At 34.3% G+C, this 26,233-nt stretch overlaps 1 protein-coding gene across 1 annotated transcript in view; it reads left to right on the top strand.

Moving 5' to 3' along the window:
• Nucleotides 1-9,986: 9,986 nt before the first annotated feature.
• LOC111034848 (neither inactivation nor afterpotential protein C) overlaps nt 9,987-26,233 on the top strand; it is a 35,862-nt gene continuing 19,615 nt past the window's right edge. The window contains exons 1-13 of the mRNA XM_022316246.1: nt 9,987-10,516; nt 14,032-14,201; nt 14,768-14,872; nt 15,350-15,459; nt 16,066-16,208; nt 16,392-16,539; nt 19,299-19,380; nt 19,570-19,668; nt 21,163-21,348; nt 22,621-22,809; nt 23,133-23,341; nt 24,134-24,468; nt 25,844-26,054. Of these exons, the coding sequence (XP_022171938.1) occupies nt 10,369-10,516; nt 14,032-14,201; nt 14,768-14,872; nt 15,350-15,459; nt 16,066-16,208; nt 16,392-16,539; nt 19,299-19,380; nt 19,570-19,668; nt 21,163-21,348; nt 22,621-22,809; nt 23,133-23,341; nt 24,134-24,468; nt 25,844-26,054 (2,135 nt within the window). The 5' untranslated portion in view covers nt 9,987-10,368. The remainder of the gene's footprint in view (nt 10,517-14,031; nt 14,202-14,767; nt 14,873-15,349; nt 15,460-16,065; nt 16,209-16,391; nt 16,540-19,298; nt 19,381-19,569; nt 19,669-21,162; nt 21,349-22,620; nt 22,810-23,132; nt 23,342-24,133; nt 24,469-25,843; nt 26,055-26,233) is intronic.

The raw sequence follows: 26,233 nt of genomic DNA, 5'->3' as shown, positions 1-26,233 counted from the left end.
CATAAAACACCCGTCGCATGACTACTATGATATATGCATACATTAGTCAACTGCTTGGTCTGAGAAGTCCATCAAGGAGAATAGCTAGCAAGACTTGCCATAGTAAACCAATATCTGGTTTTGTCGATTTATACCTACTCTCCTGCCAAGGATCGACTTTAGGGTGACTATACCGTCCGCTTAGGAACTCCACTAATTTGTTCCTTGCTCCACAATATTATCTCCTACGCCGTTTGACGTGCGTCTCGTCTGCAACGAGAACCCTATCTTTGATCTTCGATCAATTGCGCAACAGTCGTGTCAACGATACCGAACTTATTGTTGTTTCAAGAGATCAATTCGATTCGAGGCGATCGTCGTCAGACTCGCTATATTGTAATACCGTAATAATATAAAAAGACGCGAAAACAAAAATATAATAATAATATGTCGTAGACGGCAGGCCTACCCGCCGGCGGCGCATCGAGCCGCAAACTTTGCCACGTTTATTCACCGAAATCGTGTTTAGGAAGCCAACGGTTTCCCAGCTGCACTGCGCAGTAGATTTAAAATAAAATAATAATCTACAATCATAAGTGTGCCGTACGCGCGTGCGTGTGTGTGTGTGTGTGTGTGTGTGTGTGTGTGTGTGTGTGTGTGTGTGTGTACAAGGTACATGCTATAAAACATATTATTATATACGGCGACGGTGTCACGTATAATAATATATATATATTGTGAGTTATGACGTACACACGTTGGCAAATCGCACGAGGACTTACTTTTATGTACGATCGAGAGTGTCAATACATTTGCTCGTGTGTGTGTTTTTTCGTTTCGTTTCGTTTCGTGTTCATTTGTTTGTGTTTTTTTTTTCCTCTCGTGCAGCACACGACGTCATGTCGTACCACCGGCATACCTACCGTATTATATCCGTATATACCTATGCACATACTCGTATACCTACACGTAATGTGCGCACATACGTTTTCGATTTAATTGATCCGATGTAAGGCGAACGTCAATTATCTAGTCCTCGGTCCGGTTTCGAACAATCACCGCAGCGCACGACGGACGCGGATACGGCCGAGCGTCAATTGTAAGAGCAGAACACACGCGGACGACGTCGCGGAAAAACACGTAATATTATATTATATACATTGGTTTATAATAAACGTTGGACCGTACCAGAGGTATTGCGGGCGGGCACAGACGATTATCATTACCGTGCACAGTGCATTATATATTTTTATATCGGCTACCGTTCCAGAATACGCTTTTACGCTGTATATTATAATAATAATTGTCTCTGTCACCGCGCGTGTTTCCGAGTCGTTCGCCGCCCGCAGACGTTTGTCGAGCAGTAGCTTTGTTTTTTTCTTGCATCACAATTGTCCGCGTGTTTCTCTGTCTGTCCGTTTGGTCATTTCGCTCTCGCAAAATAAACGTTTCGTTTCGTTATCGCGTATAATAATAATAATATCGTGTTCGTGTACACGATAATGATTACGCCGGTATGATGTCCGAACCGCCCACGCGAGCGCTGGTCGCTGCCTGTTTTTCGATTTTAGTTTTTTCACCGTCAAATCCAATTCGTTTTCTCGAATGCTCTCTGTTTGAGCTTGTCGAAGAGCACATGGGCCGTGGTCATGTCCAAACCAGAACGTATCTGCAGCGTGCCTGTCGTGTCTGCGGCGTACGAGTACAGCAGCAGCGCAGTGACCGCCTCGGTTGGTCATAAGATGGCGGGCGAGCGTTTTCTACATCGTCGGCTCGACGATAATTTTCATCCGAGCACGGCACGCTGAGACGGAATTTGAGAGCTCCCTGAGTGGTCCAGGAGAGTATCTGGAGTTATTTTTATTGTAGGGGAGGCTTATTTTAGTTTTTAACTCTTCACCGATTCGACAATGTGATTCATGCAGAAATATATATATATAAATTACTTACTTGGGAGAAGCGAAATAATGATCTATGTAATTGATATTGGAAACGATCAGTAGCATTCCATTGCGAGAACGTCGAATCGTCCAAGCACGAGTCTTAAGTGATGGTGGTCGACGTCGGTACGTATTTATGTACCGCAATATTATGATTTTCGACGGCTGTATCGACAAAATGGTGTTCTCTACAAAAATAATGCTCAGATCAACGGTGTACAAAAAGCATAATTCGTAATGATTAGGCTCGAGTACTGTTGGCGTTCGATTTTCATTACAGTAAAATGTTTATATTACTTACCTGTCGTGGTTTTGAAACTATGTTTAGTTACATATACGTATTCTCTAACATTACAATTCACAACTTTCGACCGAACATTTAGGTAGACAACACTTTTGTATGCATTAAGGTAATTTCAAGGTAAAGCATAGGTTATATTTTAACGGGGACGCTCAAAAAAAAAAAAAACCAATTTACACAAACAGTCAAAGCTTAGAGTGGCTACATTTTTGGGAGGAACATAACTTTATTGAACAACGCTGTTTTTATTCCGACCAACTGAACTCAAGTGCTAGTCGCAGTGAAGTAGGTCTCTCGGCCTTGAGAAAAGAGGAGATAAATAAAATATAATGTGCACTTTTATCTGCAGTGATCTGATCCAACAGCATTCTTATACGTGTCTTTGTCTGCCGTCAAGAACGAGACCAACGGCTATACATCATATGCATATAGGTATACATTGGACGACATACGTGTTTAATGCGACGTTACTCTTTATACGAATATTCTCAATACAGCCGACTAAAACCATTCAATCTCTTGTCTGTCATTGTGAAGCGCGAGTGCAATTTTGTAAACAACACGTCCGATAGGCCAATAAAATCGTTTGGATACAACGTGTCGAATCATCCAAATAGCTCAATCGATCTTTCCGCGAAATGAAAATCCAGTTCATAAAAAAAAAAAAAAAACGACCAGAACTTATACATACTTGTGTCTACCATCTTGTCCAGCCCATAGAACGGGTGAAATGTTTGTCCGCTGTCGCGGGTACTATAATTGTGATACTGATACTCATTTTTTTAGCACCCCTCCAGTATATTATAAAAAGACATTTTTTTTTTTGCCTGAACAAAGTTTAAACAAGAACTGCATAACAAATAATATTATTGTATTTATCATAGTATTTGTTTTTTTCTATTTTAGATACGCCTCACCGTCGCCAAAGATTAATTTGGCAGTCAAATAAATCGACAATGGGTGATTAAAAAATATCCACCATATTTAATTTATTCCTGTATTTCTTTTTAATATATTATTCTAAACAACTATCGCTACTATGTAGCTAACTAAGTATAACTACTTAAACTAATATTTAATTTTTGTGTTTAAGATCTGAGAACACTACCCTTATGACAACTGTAGTCACATTATCGTGCAACTTCCCTTCTTCGGTGCGACGAGAAACAGTGGCGATCGTCCACGACATAAATTACGATTTAATACAATACGTCAACGAAATCATAGGACCATACAGTCGGTACTCGGCAAAGTACAATCGGGGTGTATAAATTCAACATTTTCAAAATAGGTACGGAAATTGAAAGTAGTGACATGTATAAAACAGAATTGCATTGTTATAGATTGGTACACCCTAGAACCGTTTTTCAATAATTTTTCATTTCCCATCTCGTCACACCCCATTTTCTGGTGTTGGCCGGGGGCAAAGGTATCGTTTTGCATCTTCAAATTACGGTGGTAGGTAAAAAATGCCAGGGAGGCAATTTTACCACTTATCCACCGTTCAACGTTGAAACAAAGTCATACTCTGAAAACCGAAAACTTTTCATTTAGACCGCTGCAGGAGACGACGCAGGAGAGATCGGGTAAAACGGATCCCGGTGGGTCCTGATGTGAGAATAATACGTTTCGGCGGTCGAGATTTGCAGACGTCGCGGGGAGGCCGAGCTGATTTATGATGTGGTCAAACACGCATTGTACGAGAACAGTCGTAAACGGCGCCGGCGGGCGAGAGACGTGAAAATGTTTTAAAATCAAGGGATGATATTATCAATATTAGTTGGGCGTGTAAAACGCTAGCCGTGGATGGGTACACACATCCGAATTCTTTGCGACGACGTTCTGTACGCCAGCAGTAGACATTTTCGAAAAAAATAGACAACCGGACAACCGTCACCATAGGTATTTAAATACCTATACCTACCACTTATTATCCATACAATCGCTGTAATGACAACGCGAGCGTATTGCCGCTTAACGAAACGTATACCGGCGATTGTCCGTCCATCGAATAAAACTATTTCATTCAAATATGTTTCGATTGTACGGAAAACCGTTCTTTGTGCGTGCCTACCATATAATATATATTATATAGGTAAATATATGTGCGTATTGTGTATAGTATATATTATATACATGACGTGCTCCTTGGGTTTGCGAGGTATGTCGGGCATGCGCATTTATTCACAAGTGTACGTCGTCTGAACACAGATCGAATTCACAGACCTATCGTCATTATTGTGCGCCGCGTAATGTTGACGATAAAATATTTCACTGTATAATATATTATTTTAATATTACACGCTACGAATGTACACAATAAAATACTACATCCGGTTACAGTAATAACACTTTAGATTGCAATAATAACCTATATTATGCGGGTAGGCCTTAGGTAGTTAGGTTTTAATAAACTAAAGAACCGTGCAGAACCGATAGACACCAGAGTGATTCGTTAATACTTGTTCGATTTGAATCGTTTATTTTCTAATGATATAATATCATAAATCATAAACAATCTAATAATCGCACGCGGTTAGCGTATTGATAAAATATGTTTCTGTAAATTAAAATACTAGGGCACTTTATGACTTAAAAACATTGTAGTTCGAAAAAAAAAATGTTAACTTTACACTTTTCGGGTTAAATTGTTTCTTTGTTAACAATATTAACTGAAGGCTTGTTAATCGAATAAACTTAACTCGTAAACAGTTAATTATTTTCATTGACTTGCCCTACCTTGGAAATATGGTACAGGTAATACGCATAGGTACTGTATGTAACCCAGAACCTCATTCTAAAAATACTAGGTTTCATGTAACGCTTCTCTTTGAATTTCAAACTGTTTTATTCTCTTTATTCCGAGCTTTTAAGATCGATAATTGAATAAGGCTCAACTCTTTATGATCTTCTGACTCTTTCAAATTAGAGTGAACTCAGAGGAAGTTTCTTAATCTCATCTATTTTTGTCTTAAGATTGAACGTCAACACCAAGATTATTTCTCCATCTTACACCACTTAAACTATTAGTAGTCTTTCCGACGCAGTAGAGTTTTAATCAATCTTAACCTTCTCAATGTGCTTGTAAACGGTTCCATCAATGCACCCAAGCTTCTTGCAGAGGTGAATTTTAGAACCCCAAACAGATCCTCCAGGCTATCTGCTTCTTATTACTATGTCCTTGGACATTACACTAACTATGGCTACCCTATGCTCCGAATGATGCGACTAGCAAACGAGAACCCCTCTAGCCTTTAAAACCTTTTGGAATATATGTGCAATAATACTTAAACGTAATATTTGTATGTCTGTTATATTGTTCCAATATCTTTTTGAAACGGTACCTTGAGCATAAGCCAGCGATGTAATGCAAAAAAAAAAAAATGAACTTAAAAATGACGAAATACAGAATTTTAATAAATTTGGTGTGAAGGAAAAAAAAGGTCGTGAGCTTGCTTGGTGAATAAATCTACATAAATATAATATAGCATGACATATTATACCATCGGATGCTTTGTGTGTCACGTATTTTTTGACCTTATCCAAATACGTCTTATTTTAACGTTAAAATGTGTAGGCCACATATATAGCTATACAGGCTATATGTTATAATAATGCGCCTGTTTTGAAAAAAGGGATTATTCAGAAATAGTCATGTCCTTCAAAAATATCATGTATATATTATGTGCGTGTGACATAATAATAATATAGTGTATTTAGTGAACACAACGTACATTTTGTATTATATTTCACAAAACGATTTATTATGTTCAGGTAACGGGAATATGGTCAAGTATCATAAACCCATTGATCATAATAAAAAGAATCATAATGTTGTCATGTCATAAAATATGATCACAGTGGTGAGCTGTGTTATTAGTTATAAAATGAGTCCACACACATGTCTAACAGGATTAAAGAACACACGACATTTTTCCACGAAAGAAATGATTGAAAATGCGTAATATATATAATAGTGTCGTATGGCACATACAATGTACACATATATATTATTACATAAAATATGTTGACGGTGAGACTTCTAAGTAAACAAACAAAAGGGTACACGAACAACAGATACGCAGATATCATTCGTAAAATATAACGCGGGATCAAAAAACAAAAAACAAGCTATTTAGGTTTAGGTAGATTTTTATTGTGTATGTAAGCGTATAGAAATATTTTAATGTAAGTGCGGTTAAATAAAATTTAAAATGTGGTGCCGTCCCTGTAGTGGACTTTTTTTTCATAACAAGTAATTTTTATTTTTGCAATAAAGTTAAAAATTGAATGTCGCAATATGATATTATACCTACTCATATTACGTTGTTTCATTATCCATTTGGCATTTGATGATCCAATCCTTACACAAAGATTTTCAATTTTATTGTTAAATCAGTATCTGAAGATTTATTCTAAACTACCTAAGGTTTTAGAAGTGATCCGTGGAATGCGGGGTCGATCGTATTAACAATATAGTAGAAGTAGATCGGTTAGAACCTAAGACGATGCAGCCAAAATTTAAATAGTTTTTAAGCGATATTTTCCTCAACCAAAAGTCCCATTATTTAAAACAATTGATGACATATTTTTACTATCTATGTATTGAAAAATCTATAAGTCATAGGTCATATACCTTAGCATAACCAATCTAGTAGTGAAAAATGAAAAATACAATATTTCGTGAGATCATTTATGTTTTTTGAGTATACGTCTTCAATCGAGTAATGAACAATTAAATAATAAATAATAACACAAATTGTAAATGACTTACTGTTGATAGTGTGGAAGTGTTGAGTAGTATGATATGAAAACGGATTTTCTCTCTCTTCTTTTTATCATAATATTATATTATAGCCCTTATAAAGGCACACACTTGTTTGCTAACGTTCTAAATCGAACTAAAATTTCAATTAAAGACTTGCTGTATAACCAATTTATATCAGTGCAGACCAGAAAAGATTTATGTTTATTCAATGTCGTTTCATTAATGCAGAAAACATCACAGAGACAAGGTTATGCAAAACAGTAAAAATATATAATGGAAGTCATCCGTCAATTTATATTTGAATAAAAAACACTTATTGTATAGATTGAAAGGCATTTATTGACACAATCGTTGTAGGTGCCTGTGTAGGCACCGTGTGTTATTAAATACAGCATAACTCAATACGTCTTGTCCGTTTTCGTGCCGTGTGTTTGAGTAAAAGTCGTCGGTACCTACTATGTTTCTCAGTGAGCGTGGAATGGATTTTGTTTTATTTCTTTTGTTGACACATAACTCGGCCGAGAGGAGAAGGAAAAAAAAAATATCGAAAATCTGGTTGTGGTAGGCGCGGACGACCGTGGTCGTTTTAAGTGGACAAGAAGGTTAGACGTAGTCTCGTAGACATGTGAAATAGCATGCCAAACAAAATGAAAGCCAGAGACCGCCTAAGTCAACTACTAGTCATTCTGTATTTGCTTAAAAGATCAGACTGGATTCAACGACGACATTATGAAGAAAAATAACACAACCGTAGTCGGATAATGTTACCCGTGTTGGACCTATTGTTGACAAAATACCTTTCCAATACAATATAATACACCTAATGACAATAAGCTCACCGAATTGTTTTTGTTTTAACCGCGCATAAAAATATGTGTATAAGATAATAATTATCATTTTCGTTGATGAATACGTATAAAATAATTTAAAACGTTAGGTATCCGCATTGTTTTTATGGAAAATTTAATTCATATATTTTTGAAAAATTATATTGTTTTTATTGCCTAAGCATAACATTTGGAAGAATACCTTAGACCGCAAAGACTATTAAATATTCACACGTCGAGTGATAATTTTAAAAAAAAAATGATCTTATTTTTCAATGCCTATTAAAATATATTAGATATTTAGTTTTGAAATGAATTTATGTGATGATAATATAGATTTCAGCTTGGCACCTAATCAAAGAGTATTTTATTTATCTTTCTCACAGTATTCAAAACATTTTAAATGCTATCGAAAAAAATGTACTATTTATAAACAGTAAAACACTTTTAAGTAAAAATTAAAAATATATCGACATTTCCGAGAATTAAGATACTATAGCTATAGCCATTACACTACTAGTATTTTATTAATCTAAATAAAATTATGAATTAAAATTTAATTTGTTCTGTAGATATTTTAAAGGTACAAAGCTAAAATTGTATAAAATCTGATAAGTGATAACCGAGGAGGCATAACCTAGGATAAATGTATTTAACTTTTTCTGTCAAAAGGTATATCATGTTATAAATAATAATTTTACTCAGGATACAAATTATACCATCGATAGTTTTATAGTCGAAACATGATAAATTAACAATACGATTCTGGCGAAGAGATGACGCCGTGACTTAGTGATTTTGTTTAGTAACATTTTGCAGTTTGGCTAACTATGGCTGGTAGCGGTTGTAGGTAAAAACACTGTGGCCTTTGATTATACCTACAAAAGAAATAATACAGGAGAAGTATTATCTGAGAACTTGAGTTTGCTCGGTGTGTAGTTGCATTCAAATAAATAGTTTTTAAAAAAGGGGGGAAGTAGATGGATTTGGTTCGGTTATCCTAACGTAATAAGGTAGAGTTAGCTGCTGTGTGAATATGTTAAGTTTAAATTGGTACGCTAATGAATGTGTTAAATATTAATTCTATTATAAATCGTTGTAGTCGATGAAAAACGATTTTGAGCGATGTCCGTCAAACTAACCTAACCAAGGTTACCAAACAGTTTTTTTAACAACAACATTACAATTTTAACAAAATATATTCATATTTTCTTCCTGATTATTTTAAAAAGTATTTACTACTGAGAATTTTAAAATTTTACCTCTTAAAAATAATATCCGACTTTTTAGCTGAAACCTTCATTTAAGTTTTAAAGTCAAAACATTTTTTTATACCATAAAAAGTGTCTGCTTAGACTTAAATAAAAAAAACACACGTTGTACAATCAATCTCTCCTCTTAGAATCTTTTTTAAGACTATATAATTTTAACTTTTACCATAAAATATATCATACATAATATTAAAATCTATTTTCAGTAAAATTGAGTTTATTAGTTTGGGTATATTACTAGTGTACATCGTTTTATTATATTCAGTACCTACATTTACTCACCTATCCCGTAGGCTGAACCAATGGACACTACCTACAACCCTGTACACTTTTTCATATTTCATCGGATTTCATAATATTCGTCTGTATTATAATTTTATCGTATCGACCAATCGCTGTGAAACGTACGTATAATAGATATTCGATTATTTCCACCCGGTGTGCGATGGTCAGAATAATACCGGCGATGCCTCGTATTACAATAATATAGGTTCAACATCATCACAAATTAAATAATATTACGCTTGATGCACCCGTCGAGGGCGTTATTGACCGTCCAAAGGTATACACACTACGGGGAAGGGGACATTAAAAATGTATACATTATCCAGAGGTCTGCTGAGAATCGGATACCTACGTCTTGCACACGTATGTGTACGGCGATCGCACACGGTCTAACCTTTTGGCTGTCACTTTTATACGCCCGCGCAGTGGTGTAATATACGTAGGTACGCACGAGGGAAAACACAAAAAATCAGAGAAAAAAAAAATAATACTGCGTGGTGCGGTGTTGTTCGGAACCTATGTATAGGTGCCCGTAATCGAATTATGCCAACGTCGTCGGCGAGGGCGTTCGTACGGTTTCCGTGTGTATAATCCCTGCTTTTAAACCTTATATGGTCGTGACCGTCGGACGTGGGTACGCTTCAGTCGGCCATCAGACGACGGGGCACATCGAATGCCATAATATTTTATCGCGAAATATCGTATACGACAATATTCGACGTCGTGTGACAGTATATAGTCGGTCTGCCGTACACTCCGAACGCGGTCCGGTCGTCGTCTCGCGTGCGTTGAAAAACAATAGCAAGTCGATATCGTCGAAACATTATCCGATCCGTCGTCGCCGCCGCCGCCGCCGCCGCCGCCTGCGTCCGGGTAACACGCACGCATAATATCGCGACGCCAGTTTTTTTCGACAGGAAACCAGAGGACGAGCGCAGGACCTACGCAGGACCTACGCAGGACCTAAGCAGGATCTACGCGGACGCTCTAGCTCGCCATGGGAGACGGCCGCAGAGAGAAACTACTCGGCGCCGACCGGCTGGACGTGGAGGACTTGCCGGACGCCGGGGACCGTTTCGAGCTCGGAAAAATTCTCGGCTCGGGGATATTCTGTAACGTTTACGCAGCCATCGACACTGAATCGGGTTAGACGATTTTATGGTTTTAAAAAAAAAAATTTTTTTTTCAATTGTTCTTCTCCGAAAACACTAAAAAAAATGTCGAGCGGTGGACGGACGTGGACCCGGGGACGGCGAGCCCACCTCTCATCGATTTTATACCTCTGTTGTATGCATTATGTGATGCGCAGTTTCGGACATATTTTGGTTTTCTTTTTTTTTGGGGGGGGGGGGGGGGGGTACGTCGTGGTGTCAGTCCTACAAACAGTTTAATGTAATTTGTCCCTTCGTCTCGATTTCGCTCATTTCCGCAAACGCTCAGGTGTACCGAGACGACTTTGATGTTCGACGCAGTTATTATTCAAATGCTTAGGTATTGTAATTTAATCCGTCGACGGCCAAATGTTTTTCTTTTCGGTAACAATTTATGATATAATATTATATAGTCAATCAACTACTAAGCGGTGTGGGTACTGGGTTCGCCATCCCCTCGTCACATATACCGCGTTGTCGCGCTTTTACGCGTCGAGTCTTTGAGGGGGTTTTGTTTTGGGTAGTTAAGTGTCAATTCCACACGACTAGCAAAGGGTGAAACGGCGGCTCAGATTGTTGAATTCAACGTAGCGGCCCATTTTGAGCCCCGCGAGCCAATGACTAGTGTAACAACCCCCCCCTCCACGGCCAACACACACAATTCCGAGGACAACGGTTCCTCCGTCGACCCGTTTTCGAGAAAATGTTCCTTTTTGTTAATTAAAATAATGTCGTTAACACCATTATAGCCATCAAATGTTGAAATATTATCTCTCTTTCACAGTGTTTCGCTCAAAGCGTTACACAAAAAAAATGTATGTTTCTAATTATTAGCATAATATAATATAATATAATAATATGATAATAATTATTATGTTAATTTATAGTTGTAGTGTATAATAATATGCGATTTCTCTCTGCTATACTTTTATATTTATTGTAGGCCTTGAAATCAAATTGCAATTACTTGGCTTTAAAGCTTAGTTGAGTAGTTTAAGTTTTCCAAAAATAATAATTATTAAAAAAAAATATAACAGAAATCAATAATAAAATTACAGCTGATATAAATTAAACACTAAACGAACCTTAACGAAATAAATAACTGATAATAGTCACACCCAATAATATTAATAATATTATGTAACACTATTGTGACGTATCACGTGTGTAATGTATACACATTCTAATTTTGTCGTCAGCGAATTTTGGAATTTATGCTGTCCAGCAATGCAATCATTCTCAATCGAACAATATTATTCGTTACTCATTGCGCATGGTTTTTTAATGTCCTTGAATTATTGTCTAAGTTATATATCATTATTAGTACCGATGACACGGTGACTAATAAAAATGTATGGGTAGTTTTTTTAAATTATAAAACAATGAACGCTCACACAACGACAAACGAATTGGCAATTGCACAGTTGTTGAGTGCATAGAATTATATTGTTACATTACATGCATTTCTTATTTGAGATTTTTTTCGGTATTTCCGTATTCATTTGAATCTGTTATTGTTGTGTTATTTCTATATAAAGTACAACCAAAATTGTACACTTTCAAGTAGGTTCATTCAAATATGAAAGATTTTTTCGTAAATCATGAATTTGTTTTTAAAAATATACTGCATTAGAATTGACATGTGTGTATCGCAAAAAATATTATAAGACTCAATAGGTATAATATACTCAGCAATTAATAATATTATATACTATTTTATGCTAGTTTAAGGCTATAGCGGGTGGCTACAGTCTCTATACATTTTTTTGTGTTTATATGGCTCAAGCTTCACACATTATTATAATTCATTAAACATATCATAACAAAAAAGATTGTTACTTTTTCTGGTTGTCGTATTATGATTTGTATATTAAAGACTTTTTTTTTTCTAATAAACCATGTAATAAAAGAACATTTCAGCAAAAAACGAAAATATAATTAGATATTTCGATATGCAAAAAGTTATACTTGTTTATTTTCTAGATGACTAAGAACACTACAGAACTCGACAATACAACTGTACATTTCATATGGGTATTATTATTTTTAAATTTTTTCCCAGTGATGTTTTATTGTGATCGATGAAATGGTGCATAATATTCTCAATTATTAGTATAAACATATTTTTCTAGGATAACACGTCAGTCATGGCCAATGGCCAATTAGACATTTAGTTTTCATAACATTGTCTTTTGAATTTCAAAAATTCCATTTCTCTCTGAATTGTTCAAACTATTACGACGATGTTAACATTAATTTAATCATTATAAATCGTCTGCAAATTATTATATTCGTATTGCGATTTGCCAGATTCATCACACCTGAAAAGAGAAATAAATCGATTTGATTGAACAGCGATTTCCAAGTAGAGTCGCACCGACCCTCTGTTCTTGTTGGCTGTTGATTTTTTATGGCCTCCACGAGTCATACCAATAAGTTTAATGGATGCTAAAAGATCTATTAATGAGTATAAAAATATGAATGAAAACACATATATCTCGATTGAGACGATTGTGCTTTATATTTATACAATACATTTTTTTTTATAAAACTATTTTATGTCTTATTCATTCCATCATATTTGAAAGCAATAATATGATATATTGCTCGGCTTAGCAGAATATACACATTGCTATAACACTTACGTTATAAACTTAATCGGTAAAATATCACGCGTGACGACAGTAGATACGCATGACGTCAAAGCTGAGGATTGATGAGAATATAAACTGGAGATGATTTTTTATTTTTATTGTTTGTGTAATGCTGCTGAGGATGCCTACGAGTCTACGAAATTGCTTTGATTTCAGTTAAATTTGTCTAACTATCACAAAAATAAATTCAAAATGGAAATGTAGACATAGAAATATGTAACTAGTTGTTCGGCAATAGAGTTTGAACACTTTGAACATTTAAAATTGAACGAAAACCAGAAGTAAACATGGTTAACACATTTACACTATAACTTGTAACTTATTGAAAACAAATTAACAAGTAGTTGTCTTACGCATTAGTAAAGCAAAGATTTTTTATTAAGTATTTTTCTTTTCAGCAATTATTATTTTTAAGTACGTACCTACATTGCAATTTCAAAACACATGCTTTTTTTCAATTTCACTAATGATTTATGTGATGGGAGAGGTTAAACTCAAAACAGAGTACCTACCTAAAGTAACTTTTATAGTTAGATGTTCACTAACTAAAGTTATATTATAATATAGACTACGTGTTACCAATTTTCTTGTTAAAAAAAAAAAATGTGTTGTTCTGAAGGTACGTCAATTTAATAGCTTAAATATGAACAACTTCACTACAAGTACTGTTGTACTATTGGCGTATTCATTTTGTATTTTTATAAAATGCTGTCCCAAAATAAATGATATTATGTGTACTATTAAACGAAACGTGTGTCCTAATCCCTAACTTATTATTACATTTCTTACAATATTGTGCACGGCGAGTTTTTAATGGAACAACAATTGCATGAATTCTTAACCCTTATAATTCAGGGAAAAATGTTGCGATCAAAATTCAAAAACTCAACGAATATACGGCCAGCGAAAAAGACACCAACGAAGAGTATCGGATATTGAGAGATCTGTCGTCGCATCCAAACATGCCCGACTTTTACGGCGCTTACACCAAAAATAACGCTGTCGAATTGTGGTTTGTCATGGAGGTATAATATATCCAACTGATTGTATTAATATTAATGATGTGCTCGATAATTATAGTTCTACTTTTTATTATAGATGTCTTAGTTTTATTGTTTCCATAATTTGTTTTTAGTCCTACTCATGTTGGAGAGATTAATATTCGCACACAAATACACTGCACAGTACCGATTTTCCATGATTTATAGATACCCACTTAAACCTTGTAAAATTATAAATGGTATACATGTTACTTATATTAAAATTAAATTTAAATTCATTTTATAGATTTACTTTTCTTTCACTTCAACTAATTTAAGGATATTAATAAGGATTAAATTTCGTAATACGCGTATAGTCATTAATTTTCGGTACATATTATAATACCTATTGCATGCGTCTTATCAGTAATGTAATTAAAATCATATTCAAATATTTACAACAACAATTTAGATATCTTATAATTTGCTCCTATCGTTCATCGTTCTGTTAAGTAATACATTTTTTGGTTACAACACATTTTGACATACTTTTTAAAATGATTTTAACGTATATGGGTTCAAAAAATTTAACTTTTCGATGTTATTCACAGATGTGCGAAGGAGGAACTATCGTGGACTTGGTCAATGGTCTTTTGTTACAGAACAAAAAAATGAAAGAAGAGCACATCGGATATTTACTCAAAGAACTGATCAAGGTATGTGTTCAACAATAATACGTAATACCAAATAGGTACCTATCTACTAAATGGAAAAAAAAAACACAAACTATTTTCAAAACATTATTACAAATAACTATAACATTTTGAATGTTGATACTTCTCGAATTAAATAATAATAAAACGCCAATCTGGTAGGTAAAAATAATTAATCAAGAAGGTTTTTTATACGATTAAAAAAAAATGCAACCTAAAAAAATTTCACCACTCGGGTGAGCTTTGATTTGTCTCAACTCAAATGTTCAAACTTTCTTATACGACGATAACGAGCATAAACGTAACATTATTTATTGATTTTCAGCGGTGTTTTAATTTTCTTGTATCTGAAACGACGCAGTGGCCGTGGTGCTTCAGTATACGTACCTAATTGCTTCTAATTTATTAAAAATAAAAATAAATAAATAAATAATCCAACCTAACCTAATCAAACGATTTTTAATTTTTTAAATTGTATAGGCCTTGTGTTTTTTACACGATAATCACGTGATTCACCGAGACATCCGAGGCTCGAACGTGCTGTTGACGAAGAACGGGGAAGTGAAATTGGTAGATTTCGGTCAATCCAGGTAAAGTTGTTATAATAATAATGCATGTGCGCTCGCACACACACACACACACACACACACACACACACACACACATACACACACACACACACTGAATGCTGTTTCCAAACGTTAGCCAGACGAACGAGATAGAACGCTAAACCCTAAAGCTGAACATATTTACGGCTAGGACGCGAAGTGGAACGTCTACTCCCCCGCCAGAATAAACATTATAGCTCGAGAAAATGTTCAAAACGTTAAGCAAATTGCATGTTTCCCGATCGGTTGACATTGGAGTCGAGTCCAGTAATAATGTACACGAACAAATTAACAACTATCCTGTTTTGAATGTTGAATAAGTACCTATTTCACATATTGTTTCTGACAAAATAGGAAATCCGGCAATATGAAAATAACCATTTTACAAACGCTTTATTTTCTTTGCATTTCTCTGGCCACTTTCTTAGACCACTAAAACTGGATGGTCAACTGTGGCAATACATTTTCCTAGCGCCGTGTGCCAAAAATTAACCGATTTTTTCTGTTTAGCATAAAATTATGAAAAAAACATTATAAAAAATGCAGTGATCAAAATAGTGTTGACGTTTCACATCGTTTGTTATAAAGGGAACTACAGGGTCCCGAATATAAGGCTAACACGGGAGTTGGATCTCCCGCATGGATGGCACCAGAAGTAGTTCTGGCTGAATACAAAGACAGTTCCGGCGAACAGCCATATTACGATCAGAAAATCGACGTTTGGGCAGTCGGTAAGTTCGTTGGCGCATCATGAATAATCACTTAGTAAAAATTTTTTAAAACATAGATGTTTCAATTAATATATTTTTATTCACCCTGTAGTCTTGCCCTCGACGCATTGAAAAAATAATATCTAATTTAAAAAAATAGACCATATTATAGTTAATTCACATGTGAAATTTTTTTTTTCTTAGGTATTACCGCTATTGAGTTGGGTGACGGTAAACCACCGTACCTCGACATCCACCCGACGAGGGCGTTGTTCCAAATTGTTAGAAATCCGCCCCCAGGACTATCCAAACCGTCAAACTGGTCGCAATTGTTTAATGACTTCATTGCCGAGTAAGCAATTACAGTTAATGCGTGGGAGGAGTAAAGGGGAGGCAGTGCTGCATTGTGATTTGTGGTTAATACCGCGCGGCTGTGTTACCATAATATTAACCACAAAAACGAAAACGATCGATTAGTTGTATATATATATAAATATAATGTACATAGGTAGTGTATTATTATAGTTGATAATTTATATATGATATTATACACCTTGGTGGGCAGGTGGCCACCTGGAAATATTAATTTCAACGATTTAATCGAATACCGGGTCTGATATCGGTGATACGCACTGTGTTATTGAAACACTACAAATATTGTTAAAAGACTTCATAGGTGGTAACACAGTAAAATATAATAATCGTTAATACTCTAATAGTATATAATATGTATACATCCCTACTCCACGCTATACAGTACCTGTATTTAATAATAAGTTATCCTATTACCTACCTATGTAATATACGCTACTTACGTGACCATTGGGTTCGTAGAAAAAAAAACGACACTGATGTAGGATATTAATATAAGGTTTGGATTTTTTCGGAATTTTACATCAAAATTATTATTTTTTGAATATTAAGCCGCATTTAACGAGCAATTATCAATTACGTCGTTTTGCAGACAATTCTTAATATAGATGCGTTCTTATTGAATTGTAACTGATGGACTACAGACTAGCTTTCATAACTTTAAAGTTCTATACATTACACCTATAGAAGTTTAAAATTATTCATCTGCGAGTTTTAATTTTACTATTTATTTATTTTCTATAAACTCGTGTTTTTTTTTTATGATAGAAATACTTCAAACTAAGATATAGCACATTTAACTTAGTTTTATTCAAGAATTGTTCAAAAGTTCAGAACATTTCGAAGTACTATAGGTATACGTTAGTTATTTGAATAGGAATTAAAGCTTCTGCAATTACATAACCTTTTTTTTATGATTATATATTATATTATATTATATTATATTATATTATTTTTTTGAATACAATTAATACCCACGAGACATTTTTTTAAAGTACAAACTGCTCGTACCTTACTTTGACAACAAGAGAGTAGATGAAATAATGTTTCGAAGCACAGCGAATTTATTTTAACGATTTTAAGGTATTTACTAATGTAACCTTATGGGTAGGTAGGTGAACAAAGAGTATGCCAACGAACTTTTTTCTTAGCGATATGTCACTACATCATTCTATTACCGTTCTAAAATTAAAATATGTACATAACTTCCAAAAAATTCATCACTTTATTATACAAGGTAAAACATCTGGTTTAATTGTTGTAAGCGTTTCATGTTTGAGATTGAATTTTATAACACTATATTTTATAGTTAATGAGTTGTTTATTTATTTGTTGATAAAATTTTACATTTTTAAGAGTACTGTGGTTGTTATATCATCTAAAATAAGCACAAGGTTGGCTAATATTCGTTACAGATATCTATAATACTATTAATCCTAACAAATTTGGAAGGTTTATCAAAAACCGTTTATTGAAATATTTATTCATGAGTACTAGTACCTAAGGAAAACTCTAAATTATCATAAGATCCATTCAATATTGTTTTTAGCATTAGATGGTTTACAAATTTACAATGATTTGTCGTCCTTCAAAAATAACAACACGTGAGTGACTATATCAATTTAATGATAGTGAAGTGTACGACGTGTGACCACCTCTCCTCTTGCCATTATCTGTATCGTTCAATCTGTACATTGACCTTTCCTGTCAACTCGCTGATACTTACATTCGTACTCTATTTTTAGTTATTTTTTTTTTAATAATATATTAAAAATATTAAAAACCGTGTTTTGGACAAAAAGAAAAATACCATCTATATAGTGTTCTGAAACAGTGGACATGGCATAACTAACCTGTCGACCCGTTCGTTTTTTTTATAGGTCATGTAATGTGGTATACTGTAAACAGAATATCGAACAACAAGTAGGTACCTAATATTCCCGACATATTGACTGGTGATACAAAAGAAAAACTGACTTGAATATCCCCCGTATTAAGTAGTTGTGCTCTTTGGAGCAAAAGAAAGGATATTCAGATATTATCCGATCAAGGGAACGCCGTTGTAATTAGATTGAAGTGATTGAACAGCTTATGAGTACTTTTGTTTAACACGAACAAAAGAATATTTGACGTTTTAAAACACTGAATATGTGTTCACAAGTACATTTACTCATTTTTTTGCTGAGTGCCTATAATATTGTAAACGAGAGTAATATTTTATATACAATGTCACTTTCAACATGTCTTTTGTCATATTTTTAAAAAATTTTAAATCAAATATTCAGATCGTGATTAATTCAATATGAAAATCAAACGCTGTTCTGCAGAATAAATCGTAGCACCTGATTATTAGAGCTCAATCTCCCGCAGTCTTCGTAGTGATTTTGCCGCATATATTATACACTATATACATAGTTACGACTATAATTGAGCTGAAAATACTTTTTTTTTGTTTTTCCTATGATTTTTATTGCATTGAAAGTTTTTTTTTTATGTTAATTAACGATAAAGTTTAATTTTCAATACCATACGGTGTTTAAGCGTAGGTATACTTGAAACCAATATCCATACTTGATTTCAAAATAATAATTAGAACTGCAAACACCGTAAATTATTAACTCATATGTCTTACAGTGTAAGCAGATATATTATGCTACTATTCCACTGTTAAAAATAATAATAAACGTAGTCCTAGACTATGTAAATGCCACGCTAACAGTCTTTTTGAAATTATATCAGGTGTTTGGAAAAAAATCCTGATCACCGTCCATACATGGAAGAGCTTTTAGAACATCCGTTTTTAACGCAAGTTCCAGAAAATGTAAGTTATACATTGAACACATTGTTAGATAGTCAGACATAAGTTATAATAACTCTTACGAATACAAAACATATTTTAACAGAACATATTTTATATGGTTCATTATTTTTGAAAATTCAAATCGTTTTATATTCCATACAGATAACGCATCATGTTTGATTTCAAAAATATTACTTTTTATAATTTCAGGTACAACAAGAATTAAAGTCAGTTATGTCATCGATTGTTGACGACGTGACGTCTATTCGAAAACCAGAAGTCAGGATTATAAAAAATGGATACTTAAAAGCAAGTATTATTAATGTATAATATTTAAAATTAGTTATAAATCAAAGAAGTACTATGACCAAATATTTATAACAATATGTTTTTTTGGTTTTTTAATTTTAATTTACAAAATTATAACAGTATCCTTTTGAGAATTGAGATTGAAAAAACTCAATTGGGCGGGAATGGGATTGAGTAATATTCACATAAGAATAGGAAACCATTATGTAATTCTTACAGGATCGTATAATATTCGAGTTTGAATATTGTCAGATATTTTTTCAAACCTTGTAACAATTGAAATTGATTCAGAAAATATTTAATGATTTATTTATGTGTCCACTGACCATTACATGCAATTACAATTTTTATTCAACCCATATAAACTTTAACTGAAAATGAAATTAATAATTTTTACATCAAGTAAAAAGGAACCTAAAAATATTGGTTCTTTATTTTAGAAAAATGTCTGGCTTCGTGCCTGAATAATGGACACACAAAACCTAATGAACCCTACTTATCTCATTATCAACTTTAATGGCTGCTCATCCGTTAATATGAGTAGTTATATTTAATGAATAATGATTTAATGATATTTTCCTATATTTAATTTTTTCGGTTTATTTTTCATTTTTCTTTTGATATAAAATTTAAATATTTGTTGCATTTTATAATAACTAAAATATATTGTGATAGTAAAACAATCTAAACGCATCGATTGATTTCGAAAATTAAAATAATTTTCTAAATACGAATATATTAATAAAGTGGGTAGATTTTATATTGTATACAATAAATATCGCCAGAGGCCACACAATAATATGCAAATAATTGTGTAATATTCGTATTTTGTATATTTTACTTGCAATATTAATTTCTGTACGCCATCCGTCGTTGGCCTGTCAATTTAAAAAAAAAAAACAATACAATCAACGCAAAAAGGGAAAATAAAATTGATTTAAATGTACCTATTTGTTTGAAATCTCAACGAGTATTATACGATCAACTGTCATTGCCACGACGTTCGCCGACGAACGTCTCTACTACTTGATTAGTCTCGAGAAAAAATAAACGGCTACGATGTTTACCAAATAACACAATTATTATTGTACGGACAATGCAAAAGTCCCGCTAGTGCGAGTACCCAAGCGTTTTGAAGTTTATTGCATTTCAGCGTATTTAAATGCCAATCATCATTAGAGAATAACATATTATTATAAAATATGTTTGAAAATGAAAAAATAAAAATAAAAAACATGACTACCACAATGATGAAGAATTGAAAATGCGTGTGGTTCTATCGTCCGACAAACATAAGGGCAGCGAATCCGGCGAGCAGAGCTGCTAAACAAACCGCACGTCCGCCGCGGACCTCGTCGCGTCCATTGTCTTGTAGAGTTATTATAATTGTTATTGAGCGTGTGCGGTGCGAAATGCGAATTGCGTTGCACACGACGGGCTGGAAATTGGACGTGCACGACACATCTCAGATGATGGCAGTGATTTATGTTGCAGGTGAATCAAAAGGAAGCTGCCAAACCCATGCATCTGGAAGATTTAGCCGCGTTGAAAGACGTGTCCGAAGAGACCGTTCTCGACGAATTGCAAAATCGCCATTCGGACGGTCTGAGCTACACGTTTGTCGGCGACGTGCTGTTGTACTTGAACCCGAATCGAGACGAGCCTCTGTACGAGAAAAAGGTAACCGTGACCATATTGCACTGCGTTACCTACCAAAACAAATTACCGAAAATTATTTTTTTTAAATTTTTTCCATCATAATGAATTGTATACAACACCTCCCGCGTATATAATTTATTCCGAACGTTTCTACTATATTATAATATTAAAACGAAATAGGTACCGACGCTTGCGACAATAGCGTAGGTCATGGTATTGTCATAGTAGGTATGTCATATTATAATATTATACACTATACAGTTATATACCTATTTCTTTTGAAAACTAGTTTTGTCAGCGAATTAGTGCCATTCCACTTGAGTTTATTTTGATTGTCATGTGATTTAATTTTTGTTATTTTTAAAATCGTTTTTACAATAATATTTAAAAAAAAATACTATGGACATATTTATATAAATCAATGAACTTATGAGACAAAAAATGTATACTGGTTATATACAACAGAACACCAAGCAATTATGCCAACATATAAATACAAATAACGCCGATCTGAAAAATAAATACAAATTAAAATATGTGAAACATATTTTAATATAATCAATAAAATCATACTATCTATAACAGTGTTAAGCTGTTAAATTATAAAGTGGTTAGATGATATAATAATCGTTATATCTGTAATTATTTTTACTAAACGGGTAAATTATGCTGAATTTAGTGAAAATTGCTTATGATTATAAGCGAAAATAAACTATTTTCCAGAAGTGCATTATTTACCAAAATCGTGAAAAGCCACTAGAAAATATTCCATTTCCACTGTGCCCCTATCAGTTGGACGAGGTCTGTCAACTCATACTCTCCCCCTCCCCAAGACAGTAAAGACTTATTTTGCACACATTTTTAGTTATCGTGAAATCTATTTACCCGTAAACCGAATAATGTAAACTTAGAAAGATTTGTTAGTTTCAAAAATCTGGAGAGTTTACCAGTCCAGGGACCGGACCCCCCTCGAAATTTTTAAAAATAAAAGCATTATAAACGTTACATATTGTAACCATAATATTGCTTATCGACTATTGTACTAAGCGTGATTTTATATTTTTGTAAAAACAGTATGCGCCTTGATTGTCTCAGACGGCCTTGCATTCTAGTCATCAATAACTGTGATTTGTGTATCTAATTTACCTACCAAAATTGGTTGTTATACCGTCTCCCAAACAAGTCCATATCCCGTGTTATAATAGTTTTGAAACCATCATTGCGGTTATCTATAACGATTTACTCATACCAGTTATGCTTGCTAATACTTGTTGTTATTGTCGTACGTTTCAGCATCATTATCGTTATCAATTCAAATGCCGATCCGATAACGCGCCTCACATATTTAGCGTGGCCGATGCAGCTTATCAGGACATGCTACACCACGAACAGCCACAACACATACTGATGGCGGGCGAGACTAAGTCGGGAAAATCGTTGAATTACGGGAAGTTAATCGAACATTTGCTGTTCTTGGGAGAGGTTGGTACATGGTTTTCTTCCGTCACTATATTGCGATCAGTAGATAAGCCCGTGCAGTATGTATCTACATCGTTTCAATAATATAGAACTAATTGGTCTCCGGACCGTCGGATGACAAATATTTATCTCCAGAAAACAATGTTAGGAAAATAGTACAATAATATCATATTAATAGGTTTATTGTGTTCACTGATAATTAATAGTCAACAAAAATATTGCGTTCTACCGAGTATACGAAATTATAAACTCATAAGAACTTATAGTACAAAAAACAAAAAACCCATATACGACAATCATGTTATTATTTTGTTTGATATTTTAAGCAAAACCACATCAAAGTGAACGACATCGGTTTGAAAATAAAATGCGCCATAGACGTGATTCAAGCTTTCGGAAACGCGGCCAACAAATATCACATAAACTCCACTCGGCACGTGAATCAGACCCAAATCACATACTCGTCAACCGGCAAGATCAGTGGTGCCATATTTTTCATCTACCAGTTAGAAAATTGGAGAGTAACAAACACCAAGTGAGTGGTTCCGATTTCGTCTACCCTTATGTACAAGAATCTACATGATTATTGTATGGGTTACCGCATACCACGTTAAGATTATTGACGATTTGACGGTTATGGTTTACGGGAGTATTATCTAGCCACCAGGCATCTATCGTATTATTATTTCAATTAATATTTTTCGATAACTTCATATACCTGTTTATAGTATATTTTTAAAAATAATTATTCTTGGCACAAATTGAAGTTACATTTTAGATAGTTGGTAAGATCAAGCTTTGATTTCAATTTACTACAGAACGAGACATGTGAAGTAGCCGGTATAGTAAATACTTTCGAATTTTATTCTTAATGCATTACGACAAAGAAATAATAACGCTCTGATCACTGAAGTTCCCTTAAAATATAATATATATACTTACTAATAGTACAATCTTTGTGGTTGCATGTACAATATTTTTTATTAAATTAATACATAAATAAAAAGAAGTAATAATAATATTAAATATATTTATTTACTCGATTGCTAACGGAGCATTGAATAGTAATGACATTTTAATATTTAAAAATTACCAAACGACTTAATAACTACTTGAAAATATTCTATGAAATTAAACTACAAAACTGAAAAATATTGTAATCGTGTTGGCACTCAACTATAATTATTTATTGTCATACCGATAGATAACAGCATATTGGTATTAAAACTATTTACCTACTTGAAATTGTATTTTACATGCTTAAACAAACACAAGTATGATGGGTACCATCATGGTATGAAACGCACTTAACATTATTTTTTATTAGGAGTAATGGACAAAAGAATTTCCACGTGTTCTACGATTTCTTGGAGGCGGCCAAAGCCGATCAAGTTTTCAAGCAATACCACTTGGAGGAGGACCGTCGGTATCGGTACTTGGTGGGTGAAGGTTCGGACGAGCGCTTCCGGTACCAGCCCAAGTCGAACGTGAAAAACTTCAACAAACTGTTGACTTGCATGAAGGACACGTTGGAGTTTAGTGACGAACATTTGAACACGACCTGGCGCATTTTGGCGGCCATACTCAATCTTGGCGAGTTGAGCGTTTCCGACGACGATGATGGCGAGACAAAGATCGAAGGCGCCGAACTACTCGCGAAGAGTGAGTAATTCAATCTTATAAAAGCTCATACGGCAACCATAATATGCTCCGTGCTTCTAATGAGAACTCAGTGTACCCAAAAGCGAAATGTTTTTTTTCAAAATAAGTATTAAGGAATTTCAAGAAATCGGTGAATTTTATTCGATTTTGTTCATGACCGCGCGCGATGTCTACTTTATCGGCATGAACACGCGGGCGTTGGAATGTATTATATTTTGATCGCAAGTTATTATATTAATACATCGTAGACTTGTCAAATCGTCCAAATCCAACAGTGCCTACGATATTTCGTAACCGGTCCCACAGACCGAACACACCGATTTTTATTAAATAATGGTAATAAAAATATTAATTATCTTGACGCCCACGTTCCTACTGCTTAAACACGACACCGTCGCCGACACTAAACGTGTTTATTGTGAATACGTTACAAAAAATAATAATTACTGTACGAACGCGCGGAGATAGTGATCAAATCACAAACAATTTGTCCGCACGAATTATTTCTAAAACGCACGAAAATCGCTCCGGGCGAACGACGCCCACGTGTTCTCGAGATGAAATTTGAGTTTGATTTCGAACATCGTAACGATAATATAATATAATAATATTATGCGCTTTGTAGTTGGTATATTATGTAGGCGCGGGGTATAGGCAGGCACCTATACCTGAGTACTCTCTGCGGTACGATCGCGCGTGATATACGAAATCGTATAAGATAATGATATCGGAACAATATGTAGATAATGTGTGCCGACCATTTCCCCGGCGTTCCGGTTATTATTACTGTTGTATTAGTGTGTATGATATGTAAAGATCTATATGAGTACTGAGCATATTTCGTTGCCCATATCGGAAGACGAGTTTCAAAATAAAAATGTTTCGATTTCATCGACGGTGAAAAAAATTATTACGGTGTAAGGGTGTGCGGGCTATAATGATGATACTATGACGTGTGCTGCAGCACACAATATCGCATAATAATATGTACACATGTTATTTGCGAACACATAAATATTATACGACATTAAAGGTGTGCGTTTTAGGTAAACGACAAACGAACAACGCATATTAATAGGTGCCTAACGAATTCAAATTATTTATTTTTTTGACATTGTGCTGTTTTTTAAAATGTCCATTGGTCCACATCTTGTTACTGAAATGTAAGAGAAAACTTTGTATTTTCACGACGAACGACGATTTGCTCTGTTCACTGTAAAAGAATCCTCTGCGCGCGCACTACACGATTAGACATCATCTGCAGCCATAATCAGATATATTGTTGTGAATGTAATATTTGTGTGAGCACATTACGGCTGGAAGCGACTTAAACGGCAAGTAGTGATTCGGCTAAATTCGCGTTTTTGATTTTCAGTCGCCGAACTGTTGGAAGTGGACTCGAAGAAGCTGAGCTGGTCGTTGTTGAATTACTGCGTAGTGGTCAACGGCACTGCGGTTCGTCGCAAGCAAACGGTTTCGGGGGTGTACGAGTGCTTGCGAGTGTTCTCCCAGACATTGTACGCCAGGCTGTTCGATTGGATAGTGAACGTCATCAATCTGAAACTATCGTTCACCAGGGCCATATTGTGAGTTAAATCGACCGAGTATAAAACGATCGGATTTGAAATGATTGCTATTGAGATGACTACCTACTTGCCTATAGTCTTATACAATATTATTACGAAAAAAAAAAAAAAAAAAAAAAAAAAAAAAACAATACAAATAAATACAATAATATAAAAATAATTACGACACCACACAATAT

Source organism: Myzus persicae, unplaced genomic scaffold (genome assembly GCF_001856785.1).
Source record: "Myzus persicae strain clone G006 unplaced genomic scaffold, MPER_G0061.0, whole genome shotgun sequence".
Taxonomy (NCBI): Eukaryota; Metazoa; Arthropoda; class Insecta; order Hemiptera; family Aphididae; genus Myzus; species Myzus persicae.
Note: the sequence above shows the minus strand (reverse complement) of the source record. Positions and strands in the feature narration are given on the sequence as shown.